The sequence below is a fragment of the Polyodon spathula genome, chromosome 18 (genome assembly GCF_017654505.1).
Source record: "Polyodon spathula isolate WHYD16114869_AA chromosome 18, ASM1765450v1, whole genome shotgun sequence".
Classification (NCBI taxonomy): Eukaryota; Metazoa; Chordata; class Actinopteri; order Acipenseriformes; family Polyodontidae; genus Polyodon; species Polyodon spathula.
The window spans coordinates 17,896,878-17,913,744 of record NC_054551.1 but is presented as its reverse complement, the minus strand read 5'-3'; the positions used below and the strand labels follow the sequence as shown (position 1 = coordinate 17,913,744).

Sequence of the window (16,867 nt, the reverse complement as noted above, 5' to 3'; positions counted from 1 at the left end):
CAGTCTGAGTTTTCCCCCAATTTATTTAGTTTCCTGGCATGGATCATCTGCTAAATGAACCCATGTTAATTTGCTTTCCCACTAAACCAATTAAAATAAATGCATCCGAATCGTTTCAGGATTCGCGCCAAGATGCACTCTTTCTTGGGTGTCGGGTTGCTTCAATGAAATCGCTCCAGGGAAGGATTTTGCGCCTTTCCCACAGCTCTTCAGACAATCCCATCCCCTCCCAGATCGATTAGTCAAAGTGCCTCAGATCCAGTTCTTGTTATCCACAGCATGGTCATAATAATTAACTGTATTATTGACATCGCCCAATTGGAATTCCAATGAACATCCACAATTATATATAGGATATCAAAGTAGGGATATAAGAGATAAAATCCTTAAAGTTGCTGAGTGTGACTAAAATTCTAATTCCTTCTTTTCCTCCTTGCAGGGCCCCAACTCGGACAGCCCAGTCCCCTCCACCTCTGAGTCCAGCACTCCCAATCATGGGCGCCGCCAGCTGCCCCAGACCCCCTCCAAACCCCGACCCCACATCTCCTACTCGCCCTTGGTGCGCCGCTCCACCAACCCCTCCCCCCCAGCCAACGGCAGCACCCCACGGACCCGAGAGCCAGCCGCCACAGGGGGACAGTGTGCTGGAGAGGGCCAGAGCAGCCACCGCTCCACCCCTCACCGCTACATCTCCGAGCCCTACCTCCCTCTGCACGAGGACTACAACAGCCCCGATTCAGCCGGAGCAGACGAGACCTTGACCTTTGAGGCTGCAGTGGCCACCAGCTTCGGGCACTCCAACACTATCAGCTCAGCCCCTCCACATAGGCACAGCTGGCAGGTCCCCAATGGCCACTTCCGCAACCGGCTCATCCAGTCCAGCTCGGTAACCGGCTGTGAGCTCTTTAGCGACACGGACGAGGATGACCGCTGCTAGGGGCTGCTGCTTCCTACAGACAGGAATATTAAAGAACACAGGGAACGTTCTAGAACATTCCAAGATTAGGATACTAAAGGGAGGGCCGTTGACGTTACAGTAAAACACTACAGCCACTATGTTTTGAAGTACATTTTTTGAAAGGAATAACACTATGTGGTAGAATCTACTTAGCTGAATGCTGTTTCAGACAGAATTTATCAGCTAACCCGAGTATTCACCTAACAGCAGTGTACCTCTATTGTTGTGTGCATTTCGACACAAGGAACATACCATTTAACAAACTGTTTACCTTAAGGCAAAATCATATAATTCCAGACTTTTATAAAGTAGTCTGGTGTACCAAACATCCAATGTCGTAATGTTCGCAACAAAAAAGCATTTTTTTTTTAATTATTTTTTTCTGTATGCTTATTGTGGAAATTGCACAATTGTGCAACACAACCTTTCAGCTAAACAGAATAATATTGTATTACATATAAATAGCAATGGTGCATAATACAATTATTCAGTTAAACAATGTAATCCACTAAGTGACAGTGTAGTGGAGAGCACTGTATGCAGGTAATTTACTGGTTTGAGTAACGTCTAGCTAGTTTTATCGATTTCATTTGTTTTATTCCTTTCAATTAAATTTACCTTTGCGATTGCTTCATAATAGCACTAAAAATATTGGCGTGTGCCAAACTGAGAAATAAAAAGGTAAAGATCACAAGGGCTTGGGAAAGAAAAGTTGAAAATAAAGTGCTAACTCTCACAAATACTCCGTTGAAAACCACTTTGCTCTTCACCCAATACCAAACCCACATTGTAATGAATTAACATGATGCTCCAGTATTAGTGTGATGAGTGTGCCTCTTCTCTGTGTGTGTTTCCATGCAGCAGCTGCTCTATTAAACCCAGAAGAGGTTCCTCTCATTCTGTGAAACTCAACCTTGAAAACAAACCCCCACAATGAGAGCCGTTCCCTGAGACAGGTCGCTGTATAATGAAGTTTAGCTACTTTAAGAAAATGGATGAGCTGCCAGCAATGGGAACCCTCATTCACTCACCAATACAACACAGCAGTATTGCACAGTTAATAATGACAGATACATCTGCTGTACAGTAAATGTTTTTGTTACCGGAGGTATGTTGTTCAAGCAGAGAATGAAAGACACTTGATATTACTCCCCACTCTATTGAATAAACAGCTTTAGTAATGTGATCAAATTGAATGAGTCCCAATGTGATCATAGAAAGAGTGTTTCAATGTGCTTCTTATCAGAAGTTCCATCCCGCAACATGCCCCACCCCCTTGCATCCTGAACCCCAGGTTCAGCACTGTCTCTTGGGTCCCAGGCTGGAACTTTCCACAAGCTCTATAGCATGGAGAAACTTCTAAAAATCACAAAGCTGAGGGTTAGCACTTTGTTTTACTGACCCCCTTCAGATAAACAAGAGAGAGAGAGAAGACTCTCCATAGGGAGCACTGATATTCAAATCTTTAAATAAATGCAGGGCTCTATTTTGAGTGCAAAGGCATTCTTAAAGGGAATAATAAAAATAGTAACAGTACAATACTAGCAAGTATACCAGACAGTGAAGGAGCAGTTGATTGTTCTGAGAAGTTATTTGCTCACTGAATGCTGTTAAATTGATTTTATTCCTTTCAGAAAATGTGACCTTTTTTAAATTAGGGCCTCAATATCTTTTTGAAAAATAAAGACGAGGTGACGAGATTTTAGGGGAGACGAAGCAGAGAATACTATTTCTACTGACAGTGACCCAGAAGGGTCCAACTAGTTTCAGTATTCATGGCTGTATATATTATACAAAGGCTTGTCATCAGAAGGAGGTCTCACGAAAAGCCTCTGTAGTCCATTGTGTAAAAAAATTAATAAATGGTAAAGGGAAATGAGTAGGCTGTCAACTACATTTCTATCAATTCATTTATTGATCATTGAAAAACATTTGCTGGGCTACAGTGTAGCTGTGTAGTGCTTTAGGTCATGATGCATGAGCTCTGTTGTAATACAAATCATGTCACCCTGAGCTTGGAGACACTGAAAGGTACTCCCAGTATAGATCATATTGGCAGTGGTGTCCATTACCATGTCCCTTGGTACTGTTGCAGTGCATTGTGGGTTAATGACCTGTTACCGTGGGAAGCTGCTTGTGATGCTCTTGCATCAGTGGTCTTTTGTGAACATTTCTCCTGACAGCCACCAGTTGTCCCATTATTTCTAGAGAATAAAAACAAGGTGGCTTTTCCATTTAGAAAAGACAAGAAAGTTAATGTTTAGTTAAAAAAAAAAAAATGAAGTAAAACCTATCAATGTTTCATCCTTTTTTTTGTAATGCCTAATACTTGTTAAGTTAATTCTGGCATTCAGTATAACCTCATGCATAACTCCGATACCAATATGCCAGCCAAAAAAAACATGACAAAATGGTGAATACAAAAAAGAAACTTCCAGGCTGTATTAAACACTCAGCATTTCCTGATTCTTTATGGCCTTACGGCCTCTTCTTATTTTATCAATGCTCTTCATTCTAGACTAAAACCCAGTTTTAACTGAGCGCTAATAGCTTAATCACCCTTTCACATATACTGCTTCATGCTGCAGTCACAGTAATCAGGGGTTTGATTGTATTTCATGCAAGTTAAGTGACACTGCAGTGACCTACATTTAGTGATGAGTATGCAAACAGACTATAAATGGTTACCTTAGCCCATGGTATTTTAACAAGCTCCAGGTGAAGAATAGTTAACAGTGTGGTAATTCAGCAGCTCTCAGACACCCTCTGCTGCAGTAGTACGCTAGTGTCCAGGGAACATGGCAATGAGAACCACTTGGTGGGGTTATATTGGGGTGAACCATGCCTTGACATGCCTTGATTGCTTAAGTGGAAGTCGCTAGCTAACCTTAACGTAGTCTTAACCACCGGCACTCCTCCAAACAGCTTTCTCAGCACCACCTTTAATAATTGCTTGTTGTACCACAGTTGGTGGATTTTGTGTTTGTTTTAAGTTTTAAAAAAAACTTTCATTCAAGGCTTTAAAATCTGTTTAATTAACGTTAATATTATCACTGGCCCCCCTTCCTTTAAAGCAGTGCTAACCAAGGCTGGACAATGAATGTCTTCAACTTGTCTGCATCAGAAACATTACAGACAGTTTAGTAAAACCTGAGTCTTGGAATGATCTGCATTAATGTAAAAACAAGCAATGAAAGAACAAGAAAGGGTCACCAGTAATAATGTTCATGTGCAAATACGAGAAAAGAAAATGGATTTGAAAGTCTAGGTTTGCACTTTTTAAAAGGAGTCTGTGATAATGTTTCAATTCGAATAGTAGATCATACCATGTATTTCCAAACCTTGGTGGGCACTCTTTAGTTCCAAGAAATAATTACTTTTTGAAAAGAACTTCATCAGATTGGATGGCATACTTTTCCCTATGACTGCTTAGGGACTTTTTCTTATTATTTTGTACAGGACAACATTTCCAATGGTTTGTATATAATGGCTATGGAAACTGCATGTCTTAACTATCTGCCAGAGCTTAGAACTTCTTGAGTCCTGCTGTACCTTTGCTTCCTCCCTGAAAGTGTGTATGAGGTTTTAGGTTGTGTTGTTATACAATATGTAAATACTAACTTTTGTGTTAACAGATTGAAAATGTATAAGAAAAAAGAAAAAGCCATGTTTCCTGTAAATAGAATGACCATATTAGGGGCTGAAAGATGTATTAGCAATGGATAATGTACTGTACCAGTAACTGCCATATTATCAGAGATATATAACTGTGCTTTTTACAAGTGAAATATTTTGCTTATGGGGAATGGCCTTGTTGATGTGTCAGTTTTTTGAGAGCAAATTTCTACACAATTTCCTTGTAAATTAAAAATAAAGCAATTTAACTGTGATCAAAACAGATTTGAATTGGGGTGTTCAGAAAACAAATACCTGCTATAACACTGTCAATGGGATCAAGGGTCACCATGGGCAAGCATCGTTTTGACGTGGCAGGTAGTGAATCTGCAAAGTGTTTGTTCTAGAGGGATATTGACCATTCTGCAATGATTATTAGTATTGTGAATACAGTGACCACCTACAATCTATTATAGTGTCATTTCTGACTTACTGTTTGCACAATAAGAGAGAATCTCACAGGCACCAGGAGGAAGCAGTTTTTTCTAGAGTCAGGGATCCATTTGCATTCCAGATCAGTCTGTTGTTTAAATTAAATGTTGATGTGAATGAAAGTTTCCTTTTGTTTTGCGCACGTTTCACTTTCTCTGCCGTGATTTTTAGTCTCTTTCCATTTGAACATTAAATATATCTCCCTTGCAACCAAACACCCTAGCTTTCTTTATTATGCATAACACACTTTGTAGTAAACTGCAGTTTTCTCCCCTGATATAATTTCCTGGTGCACCAAAAAAAGGTGCCCTAAAGAATCTGTGTTTGTATACAAGCTAAAAAAGTGGTTTGATTTATTTGTAAACTACATTGTGGTCTATGATTATATGCAGCCTACACCTTAGATGAGAAACATATTTATCCTATTTCTTCAATTAGTTTATTGTGTGACTATTTCCTTTAAAATAAATTATTTGTGATTTACAAAATGATATAGAGACTATAGAAACAGAGTAACTATGTGGTATTGTTTTCAAGACATTTTGCATTGTTTTAGTGCATCATCTGGGGCAGTTATGACTTGGTCCGGAAGAATTTTAATGTATTAAAAACATACAAAATAATTATTTTTAATATGTAGTTTTGTTTCGGTCCAGCTTTTACACACTCCCCCCTGCAAATTAACATCCTTAATGAATAAAGCTGCTTACTTGTAATAAGTGGGTGCTCATTATCGCTAAAGTAAGAACATGAAAGAGAGCATGTACTGTTTAAAACATATGTATAAATGTGTCAGATTATAACCAGGTTAATTTGATCCCTCTTTATGAGGCTACTGGAAGAGTAGGATAGATTTGTTCAAAATGAAGTTATCGTGTTCACCGTGTAGAGTGTGATGGATGGATGGACAGGCACAATTAGACAATATTGTGAAAGAGAAAGGCTGGCGTGACATTACCTGTACAGGTATGTTTCAGTCAAAGAGCAACGTTACAGTTACCACTAGCAGTTGCCCTTCCTGTTGGGCATATCTGTATAGGCATAAATGTTCTCACTGTAACAGAGGTGAATACATAACAATTGTAATACTGTGTAATGGCAATTTATTGCAGAAGCATATGTACAATAATAAAAACTAAAAATGTTTAGTTTAAATGTTTAGTGACTAGCTTCATTTTCAGTAGCAACAGTAAATTAAACTGAACTTGCAAACATTTTTTGAAAACAGAAACTGCTGACATGTTTTAATATATATGAATACCAGGATTAGCCATTAGTTGCAATTACATTTCTTATTGTCCAAAGACTTTGTTATCAAAAAAAGTACACAGAGCTACCAAAATAATTATAGTAAATCTTACGTAATATGTATTGCCATTATCATTTACATTTCCCAATATAAATGATGCAGACGTTACTATAAAGATGAGATTTCCCTAAGTTTTTCCTAAAAAAATTTCTGATCGCTTATTTCAATGATCCTGTTCAGCGTATTCTACTTCAAGAGGCTACGTGAAGGAAAGTAGTTGATGTATATATATATATATATATATATATATATATATATATATATATATATATATATATATATATATATGTGTGTGTGTGTGTGTGTGTGTGTGTGTATATGTATATATATATATATATAATAGATATATATATATATTAGATAGATATTATATATATATATATCAACATCATGTTTTTTCAAAAAGTTTTCTTTTCTGGCCAAATACACATTTACTATGAAACCTTCCTCGTACCTTTGCTGTAAGTCCATGTTCTGACTGCAGGTAGACTACTGGAGTGAGTTTGCACTACAAACCATGAAGTGATCAGGTACCAGAAGCATTGTTTTTGAGATACCTGCGTATTCCAAACTGAAGTATAAAACACAAAGAAAGATCCGAAGGCTGATCAACAGGAGAAAAGAGGCACCAGCACTAACATTGCCTGTGCAACTCTGGAAAAAAGTGGGGTTGAAAGCTTTGGTTAGCACGCCTTTAAAGAAAAAGATACAAGTTATTAACTGCACTAACTACAATTAAAAAAACATGTGGCTGACTAAATAATGGATAAAAGACAGTTAACAGTACTGGCTGGTGCAGCTGTGTGCGTGGGGGGCTGGGGGTGGGGGTGAGTAGTGCTTGTTTAAAGTGCTGCAGGGGTCCAGGAGCATCAACCATCAAAACCAGTGCTTTGGGATTAACGAGCAACTGAGATTCTCCTTGCTGTGTGTGCAGTGCTTGTTTGAACTGGGGTGGTATTAAAAGACATCAGTGGCTCTGTCAGCTTATTCCAGGTCAGGTTGACTCAACTGAAGAGGAGTTGTAGGGATGTTCCCAAGGTAAGCCTGCCTGATGCTTTCAAGCAGAGCCAGCATGCCTCCATGCCAGCGAAGAAGGCTTGTTTGAATTATAGAGCAGCGGTGCACATGTGTGGAGCCTTCAGGTGAAACTCAGGGCTCATGGTTTCAGCATCTGCCTGCAAAGAGAGGAGAGCTCTGTTTGATTTGTTTTCCACCCTGCTCAAAAACTTTCCAAGTTTCACTTTGAGTTTAATAGGACACACCAGAGCTTGTTGCCTACACACTGTAGCTGATTAAGCTTGTCTAAAACCTGGGATGGGTGTAACTTCAATGCATAGGAGTCTTATTACCATCCCTGCATTTGAGAAAACTCCATTGAAATGCATTGTCATTCCCTTTCTTTAAGGAGTTAGATGTAAAAAGTAGGAATTAAGCACCAGGTTTGTCAAGGTTTTACAATTTAACATCAGGGTGGAAGAAGAAAGATATATATATATATATATATATATATATATATATATATATATATATGACTTGAACTGGAACTGAAGAGAGGCGGCTTATCTACCAAGTGCCTTTGATTGACATGTGAGGGAGGTGTTTGAGAAGGTTTACAGAATGACAAGACTAGTTCATACAACTTCAAAATAACCCAGTACCCAGGTGAAGAACTATAAAGTGAGGTGCCAAAGAAGAGTCAATAAGACCCCTTTTGGACCACCCCTGACTTGGAAAATGAATATCTACCAACATAAAAACGATTTTAATTATTAAAAAAAACAAAAAACATAAACAATTATAAGAGGCTGCGTGGTTCGGTGATTAAAGAAAAGGGTTTGTAACCAGGCAGTCCCCTGTTCAAATCCTGGCTCAGCCATTCTCGTTGTGCTCCGTCTTTTGCGTGGGACGTTGTTGTAAGTGACTCTAAAGCTAATGCATAGTTCACACACAGTACGTCATCTTGGATAAAGCAGTCTGCTAAATAAACAGATATGTAGAGTAGTGATATAGGAATTAAAAAGAACAGTAAAGTTAGCAAGATGAGCCTGAACACATTTTTTTCAGATATTACAATTTTCAATAAGATGCAAATAAACCCGCTTATATCATTATTTTTAATATCATTAAAAAAGGCATGAATTGACTTTAAAAGTCGACTGGTGAACACTATCAATTAGATGTTGCACTTGGTACGGTTTTTTTGTGTGCATAAATAAATAAATAAATAAATAAATAAATGGTGTCGTTTGTATTTTGTAACTGGGCTGTACCCCGTTAAGACCGCCCACGCAGCTTGTCAGTCTATCAGCCGAGATGATTATTGGTTGTAGTTGCGTTGTAAATTAATTCTATCCTGTGCTTACAGCCCGGCCACACAAAACGAATAGGCGGGTTTATGAGATGAACCTATGGTGCATCGCGAGTGGCGAGGTGATATAAATCTGGTTCATCTGTACTTTAAAACAATGATTTCCGCAGTGTATTTGAGAATCAGTGGTTAGTAAGGGAGCTCATCTTTAGGTCGCGCAGCGTGGTGATGAGCTTCGTAGTGCCCTGTGAACACACACTCGTCTCTTTATTCTACCTGCACTTCTCTAGCACGACATCAGATGCGCAACTACTGAGTATAATGGAGACTGCCAATACTAGTACAATTTCAATGTGGTGAGCTAGGGGCAAATGTTCCAGCTCAGTCGATGCATTCATCATTCTCAATACTGTTGGAGGGAAGTGTGGGTTAATGGACAGAAAAAAAAAGAAGGAAAGAAATTAGGGTTGTAATAATTGATGATTACAGAAATAAATAAATGAAATAGACAGAGAGAGACATCCATAATAGATTCATATGTCGAGTAGAAAGGCAAAAAGCAGAAACGCAGGCACAGTGTAGCACACAGCGTTTTATATAAATGGACTGTCCCCCATCTGTAATATACACAAGCTGCATCTCCCAGTTGCAAGTGCTTCATTCATAATGGACAAGGCAGGTAAGTGCATCATTTGAGTTTATTATCATAATTTAGAGGCTGTGGGAGATGGAATTTTTTATCTTGGAATCAGCCTGCATTGTCTGACAGAGCTGGAAGGAATCGCAGAGACCTCCCAAACCCTCTTTACTGTAAGTCAGCTACTTTTCAAACCAACGTACCAAATTCCACGGAGAGTGTCGAGCCAGAGGACAAGGGGAGCATCTGACTGGCTGGATTTCGTCAACGTACACCCCTGCCAGGAAAGATACAGCCAGGTTTTTAAGAGCATTTTACAGTAGCAGACGATTGACCTAGATTGCATCATGGATATCCACGTATAGGAGACCCCCAGTAACCAAGGGAGATCCACTAGTGCTGTAAAATGCTCTAAAATCTAGCTTTGGCTTATCAGAAATAGGTTAACCACATCAACTTTTTGTGTCTTAAGTTGTACCTCTTAAATACAGAAAATATTCAGAAAGGTCCCCTAAATATCTATATCCGTTGCTGTACATTTTGCAGTCTCAATTGTGTCAAAACAGTTCCCGGTAAAACTAAGTGACTTTATAATTCGCACATGTAATTTGACCTAAAAATGATTCTGGTCATTTAGAAGGCATGCCTAAAGGACACTTTCATTGTGTTAATTAAACTAATTTACAATATATGTTGAATATATGAAACCCCTTGCCATCCCCAGCAGCTTTTATAGAAAGGGGGTTTAGAGTAATCAGTATATCAGCTATTTATAGGTCAAGTCTGGGGTGTATTGGTAATAGCCAAGGAAAATCTAGAGCCCAATTTTGAGGAAATGCAGTAACATGCAAACATAAAGTTATCAATTGTTTTAAAGTCAACTATATAATATATATCCAATCAGCTATATATATATATATATATATATATATATATATATATATATATATATATATATATATATATATATAACATAGGAAATTGTTTAAAAAGTGTGTTTCCTCTATTGCTTGTTCGCTCGCTCCTTCTCTTACACTGCTTGCTGTAATGGGATCGGGCTGTGCCTGCGTTTCAGATTTAATTTGAGTAGTCCCGAATGTTGTGTACTTTTGTCATACTTTGAATGTTCTCTACTTCATGCTTTAATGAAGTTGAGAAGGAATGCACAAGACAAATGAATGTCATACATGCTTGATAAACCAGTAATAAGCTTCTAGGTAGCCTGTGAAGTTTAATTGTCTATTGAAATCCAGTTACAAGCTGCATTAGGAATGTACGATATGTAAATCTGACCACCACATTTCACAAAGACAAGAAAAGACAACTTAGAAAGAAAGATGAGTTGTACAAAGATGTGAAATACCAAGTTTAAATGAAAGGATAGCTGTTTAACATGCCCACATTAGCACTGGACTGTAGAAAGATTGCATACAAAGACATGGTATTTAAAAGAGTCAAAGTAGAATGAGTATGTCAAAGTAGAAATGTAAAAGGCATTTATAGCTATACAGATTTTAAACACAGTTGTAACGTATATGCATTTTAATTGCAGATCTCCACATTTTGTATTTCCGTGCATTTTTGAATGTCTAAAACGTAATGTCGGTGTGTGGTGCCAGTGCCTGACCCAGCAGTTTGTGTGTGTGCAGACAGAGTTGGTGGGGTTGCAGCACCTTGTCACATAGCTCCTCTGCCCGCCCCAGCAGTGCTTAAAGACACAGCCTCAGATCGTTGTACAGTAAGAGCACAGATCACTGCTTCAGCCTGTTCTCAGCACAGTCGTTTTCTTCTGGACAGTAGAAAAATTAAATGATGGATACTTGGCCTTAAAAATAAATAAATAAATCTGTGTCACTCTTTGGATTTTTATATATATTATTATTTTATTTTTTTTAAGGAGCATTGGAATTGGACTCCTCTATTCTATTAATTTGGAATGTATTTCTCTCTTTGTGATCTGTGTCAGGGACATGGCATGTGAATACAAAGGACTACCGAGCGCTGGTGTACTTGCTTTCAGCAAGTTGTAGCTGTTCCTGCAGGAGAACAAATCCTGTTTGCATCTGTTCCATGAAGCAGGCTGTCTGGCTGTCCTGTACCGCCATGCAGGGCTCTGGTGTCCTGCTGGTGTTGCTCTGCTTTGTGAGTACTGCTGCTTTTTCTCTCTTTACAGCTGTCATTCAAGGGGAAAATTCATAAAGCTAAAGCCTACATCATTTTCAAATTACAAGCTTTTCAGCTATTGCTTGAATCTAAATGTATGCTTGAGTGTTTTGAGTAAACACAGTTGTATTAGTATATTAATTACCGTGTTGAATGCACCAGCTGAAGCTTTTGTCAGCTTGACTCTTATTTCTTATAAGTATTTGCATCTGTTAGTAGACTCATTACACTGATAAAGGCACTGGCCAAAACACTTGTCTGATTGACTGATCAGGGTCCTCAGAATTGTCTGCTTTGACCTTTGTTTTGGGGTTTAAACCCGAGTGGGGTTAGTTTACCTCATCGCAGATCAGCACCTCCTACTGGTCAGGTGTTGGACCTCACCTGACAGCTACAATATACAGGACTGCTTAGTGCACTGTCATTCAAGTTCCACTTCCTGTCTGTCGGTTTGTGAAGTGGTATGTTCCTTTGCTTGGGAACAGGGTGTTTTAGGTTCTGCATTTCTCAGGTTAAGAAGTGGTTTTTAAAATGACAAGTGCTTAATGTTCTGTTAAATTCTTAATAACCACATGCATTAAAACTGAAAACAGTCCACAAGACGTTTAATCAACAGTTTTAGTTCTTTTCAAATAACTATTTAGTTGAAGAGAATGTTTATAAACACTAAAAAACAACACTCAAGGGGCTCTCCTGGTAATCATCCAGTCAGTGGATTGCATGTTTGCCCCTGTCTGTGCGAAGTTGTGGGGATTCCACAGGGAGCACTGCATTGGCTCTGGCACTTCTGCGGGTTAGGGAGGCAAACCTGGTAGAAACTGATTCACCTCCCAGTGTTACAGTGGTCCCTACAGGCCAGGTGCCCAGTGAGCTGAAGGGCACACTTCCAGGGTTGGCCTTTGTCCTCCAGAGGCTGGCAGTTTGCTGATACTGGTGTCAAGGTCCTGGATGTAAAGGGGCAATTGATTTGGCATTGTGATCTGAGGACGCCCACTGAACCTTCCACTGTCTTGAGTTGTTGGTGGGAGATGCCTTGGTGAGGGAACGTAATTAGACATCATTCTAAATTGGAGGGGGAAGGGTAAAATAATTGGGAACAAAAAAAAAGTGATATCCTTTGATTAGAATCGCAGCATCAAAATAGTTTAACACCCATTAATTTGTTCTTAAAGAAAAATCCAGCATCTCTTATGCAATTCAATAGCTCCTTGTATTATTATCTTTAAGTTTAGTTATTAAGTTTCTCAACAAATGTTAAACTAGCCCCTTTTCTTAAAATAAGCCCTCCTGATCACACCCCTCTACATGTTATGGCTATCAACCTTCCTGCAAATATGCATCTATTTTATTTCCCAAGTATAGTTTCTGTAAATCTTTCTATTCTTTAGTTTAACTAGGAAGCATCCATTTATTTCACAGAGTTGATGCAGTAGCTGGGTGAGGGAACGGTCCATTGTTCAGGCTTATTCCATGAGAAGAATCCCCTTTGCTGGAGCAATGTCTTTTCCTGTAGAACTATCCTTTCCCAGTCACATAGCCCATCTATTATTTAATACTTGTTCATTTTTGGCAAGTTTAATAAGGTCCCCAATACCTTTGGGGCAGTCTCTGAGCAAGCCTAACAAGGTAGAAATTCTGTAACAACGCCTTAAGTGCATTATATGCACTGGTAATTCCTTCCACTGGTAATTCTTAAACGTTTTGCAGTGGTAAATACATTGCTTCAGGGTGAAAAATTACCGCTGCACACCCTTAGTGGTTATTTTAATATAATTTAATACAAGCACTGCACTTCTCCAGCCAACAGAATCCTTTGCTATACATCAGAAATCATCTTGAAAGAGTAAAAGCATGTACTGTAGGAGTAGGGTATTAGGGGAAGTGTTTGAACTGTTTTGCCCTTACATTACCTGGGGTTGATCTTTCTGGCTTTTAACCCCCCTTGTTTCATCCTTTTTAGCACGAGCTGCAGTATCACTGTGCTTTCTTTTATTGTCATCTTGACAATCTTTTGATCTTTATTTTTTACTGGGATACTTTTTCAACCACAATATCATAAATTAAATACATTAATAGGATCACTGATAATGCTGATATTGCTGATAAAGGTAATGATCCTGACTCATATATTAGTGTTAATAAGAAGTAAGAGAATTCATTTTAAAAGCCTTGGTCAGCTCCATATTCAAAGCTCGTTCTAATATGAAACAAAATAATGGATTTAAAAGTTATGGTTAGCACTCCTTTAAAGGCGGGGGGGGATGTTACTGTTGCTGGTGCTAATAAGAGGCAAGAAAAGCCTTGTAATGTGGTGTAATGTGCTGTATTTGTGTGACTGGTATAATGTAGCCCCTGTACACCAGACTCCTCTGCTTTTTCATGTGGTTATTTTCACAAGTCAGGCAGAAGCGCAAACAGTGCTTGGATAAACAGTGCCAGGCCTGCCCAGAGATGAAGAGACTGAGGACTGCTGTTCACACACCTTCCAGTCAGCAACATTCCTTTCACAAGTCGAGTGGAGAAAAGGTGCACTGCTGCTGTCAGGAGAAGCCAGATATAGCAGTGTTCTAGTTGGCTGTACTGTTGAATGCAGGTATTAGTGTTTGCCAGGCCTGGTACATGCTGGTCACACCGTGTGTAAGAGGGCTCTCCCCCCATTATTATTATTATTATTATTATTATTATTATTATTATTATTATTATTATTATTATTATTATTATTATTAGTAGTAGTAGTAGTAGTAGCAGTAAAAAACACCCCCTTGTGAGGAACTTCAAGGAGTTTGGAAATACATCACCGCACGACTACATCTGGGAATATTTCATAAACCATTTCAGCTGCAGACTTCATATTTTCAGTGTAATGTTGTGATGGAAACTCCCCTTCACTTTGATCTGTGACTTACGACGCTCACCATATTGGCTTCATGTTACTTTCTGGTTTTCGAATGATAAAGACCTAGCACTTCAAGATATTGGTTTCTTATTCGGTACTCTGCATTCTGTGAGTCTCTCGCTCAAGTTCAATATTCGGTATTGTATAAGAAACATCTCTCTGATGCTAGTTATTTTACAAAGCTGCTGTCGCCACATATCAATGCCTCATATCTGAGAAATCATTTGAGGTAGTGTCTTCGAGTGTCTTCGTATTTGCAGTGTTATATAAATCACTTTGCGACCTAGTTCTTATTTTGCCCCTTTTGAAAATCATGCTGAGAGTGTCTCTGTCATGGACATTTTTCCTTTGCATATCATCCTCCACTTAGCAATGCTCTGACAATGTTCTGTGAATTATGATTCACCCTGTAGTTTTATTTTTAGTGGTGTACTTCAGTATAGCCTTGATTAAAGTGTGAAAAAAGAATAGAACCAAAATAGTGCCATCACATTAAAAAGGGGGACCAGTCAGAAGGTTGCACATGCTAACAAGGAAGGATGAAGATATATTTAAACCCTTGGTCAGCACTCCTTTAACAACAGTTCAGTATGCTTTGCTTTTCCAGGATTCTGCTCATTTATAACTGTCAAAACCTCGCTGCTTTCAGTGTGCTCAGGCAAGTAGGCTTGGCACAGGTGTCTCTTTAGAAGATTGTTTTATATGCACAGTGAAGAGAAAACTAGATCAAATCCATATAGCTCAAAGTTCCTTTATTTTCCATTTTTGAAATGCAACAATAGAGCTATTTCTGAAGTGCATCCAGGCCTGAGTTAAATCAGATAGCATGACCTGTGGGAGTGTGCTGTATAAGGCTGAGTTAAATCAAACAGCATGACCTGTGGGAGTGTGCTGTATAAAGCTGAGTAAAAAAGTAGCAGAGCTCCAATAAATACAGCATTACACATACCCACGTGTTGCTACAACTGTTTAAATAGTGTACCTGTCTTTTTTTTTCATTGTTAGCATCCTGACCATTTTTTACGCTTATATCTTTAAACTCTGTTTCAAAGCTATTTTCAAAATGTCTGTTCTAGTGCACTGATCGTGTAAGGATTAATGCCCACATTGTCAAACAAGAAACACAGCAATAACGATTCATGGTGTGGTACGGAACAAAAAAGCTAGAGCACTTGTTATGTTTTTTTAATTGATTTAGAGGACCAGTGCACTAGAGCGGTCATTTTGAAAAGAGCTTTGAACATACTCCGCTACTTATTCTTTAAAGCCCCTGTTAGCAGGGAAAATTGATCTGTTCCAGTTATCTCTGAGTCTGTGTTACTAGGGGGCGATAATATCACTCATCAATGCGGGCAGCCATGCAGTCCATTTCAGCGTTAGTGTCAGGTCTTGGATGTCCTTGGTCTCCTTTAATTTTTCACTCATCAATATAGCTAGGTTTGTTTTGTTGTTTCACCAAATGTTCCCTATTTAATTTGTCAATAGTTTCCAACTGTAGTAGAATTAAGTGTTTACATTTACAGTCTTTTATGAATGTTATTCAAAGGAAAGTGAAGAAAATACATAAGTAGAAATAAATAGCATAATATAATGCTCACGCTTTATTTCTACGTATTTATATATGTATGTGTATATATATATATATATATATATATGTATGTATATGTGTATATATATATGTGTGTGTGTGTGTGTGTGGTGTGTGTGTGTATATATATATATATATATATATATATATATATATATATATATACTCTCAAACCACTACAACATCTGAAGACAGTGAACAAGACTTCTAGTTAATATGTCTGTAATTGAATATACATTCAGCACTATTGAGTGTATAATAGTTATAGATAACGTGTATGAATTTGATGAAAACTGTCTAACCCTAACTTAACCTAGTAAACATAATTCTGTGTTCCGTGTAACCATCTTATAAGTTCTTAACACCATTCTTGGTCTGGAGTCACTAGCTTTGACCCAAATCTCTCCTGTCCTCAGCCTCGAATGTGGGGTTTCAGCACTGCATTGTGACGTCATCAACTCCTGTTTGGATTTATCACTGCAAGTTAGGCTGAAGGCACCTCCTTGTGAGCAGGCTTGTCTAATCTAGTGTTGTAGGAACCAACTGTGCTCTGGGATGCTTATGGAGGACGCTGTGTAAGTGTAACCAGTGTGGCACAGTATAACATGCTTTAAACCTGTTGGTGTTCAACTGGGAATTTAGGAAGTAGCCAGGTCCTTGCTGGTCACCCAGTTCAAATTCTACCTGTTTTTATTTATAATAGAAGCAACACCATTGTGTGATTTGGGTATTTGTGAAAGGTAACCTATTCTGCAACACAAAATTGCCGAAGGCATCACACTCGCATTTCTCAATTAGTATATTTCAAAACACTGAATAATGTAGCTTTGTTCAATAAAGTGGTCAGATTCAAACAATCACCAGATCTTAATGGATTTTAAACTGGATTCAAAGTGATGGC

At 38.4% G+C, this 16,867-nt stretch overlaps 1 protein-coding gene across 4 annotated transcripts in view; it reads left to right on the top strand.

Annotated features, from left to right (window-relative positions):
- The window catches only part of LOC121330947 (voltage-dependent R-type calcium channel subunit alpha-1E), a 149,528-nt gene extending 144,680 nt beyond the window's left edge, over positions 1 to 4,848 (top strand). For all 4 annotated transcript variants that reach the window (XM_041277954.1, XM_041277953.1, XM_041277952.1 and 1 more), the window contains one exon: positions 440 to 4,848. In XM_041277954.1, the coding sequence (XP_041133888.1) occupies positions 440 to 937 (498 nt within the window). In that variant the 3' untranslated portion in view covers positions 938 to 4,848. The remainder of the gene's footprint in view (positions 1 to 439) is intronic.
- The last annotated feature ends 12,019 nt before the right edge of the window (positions 4,849 to 16,867 follow it).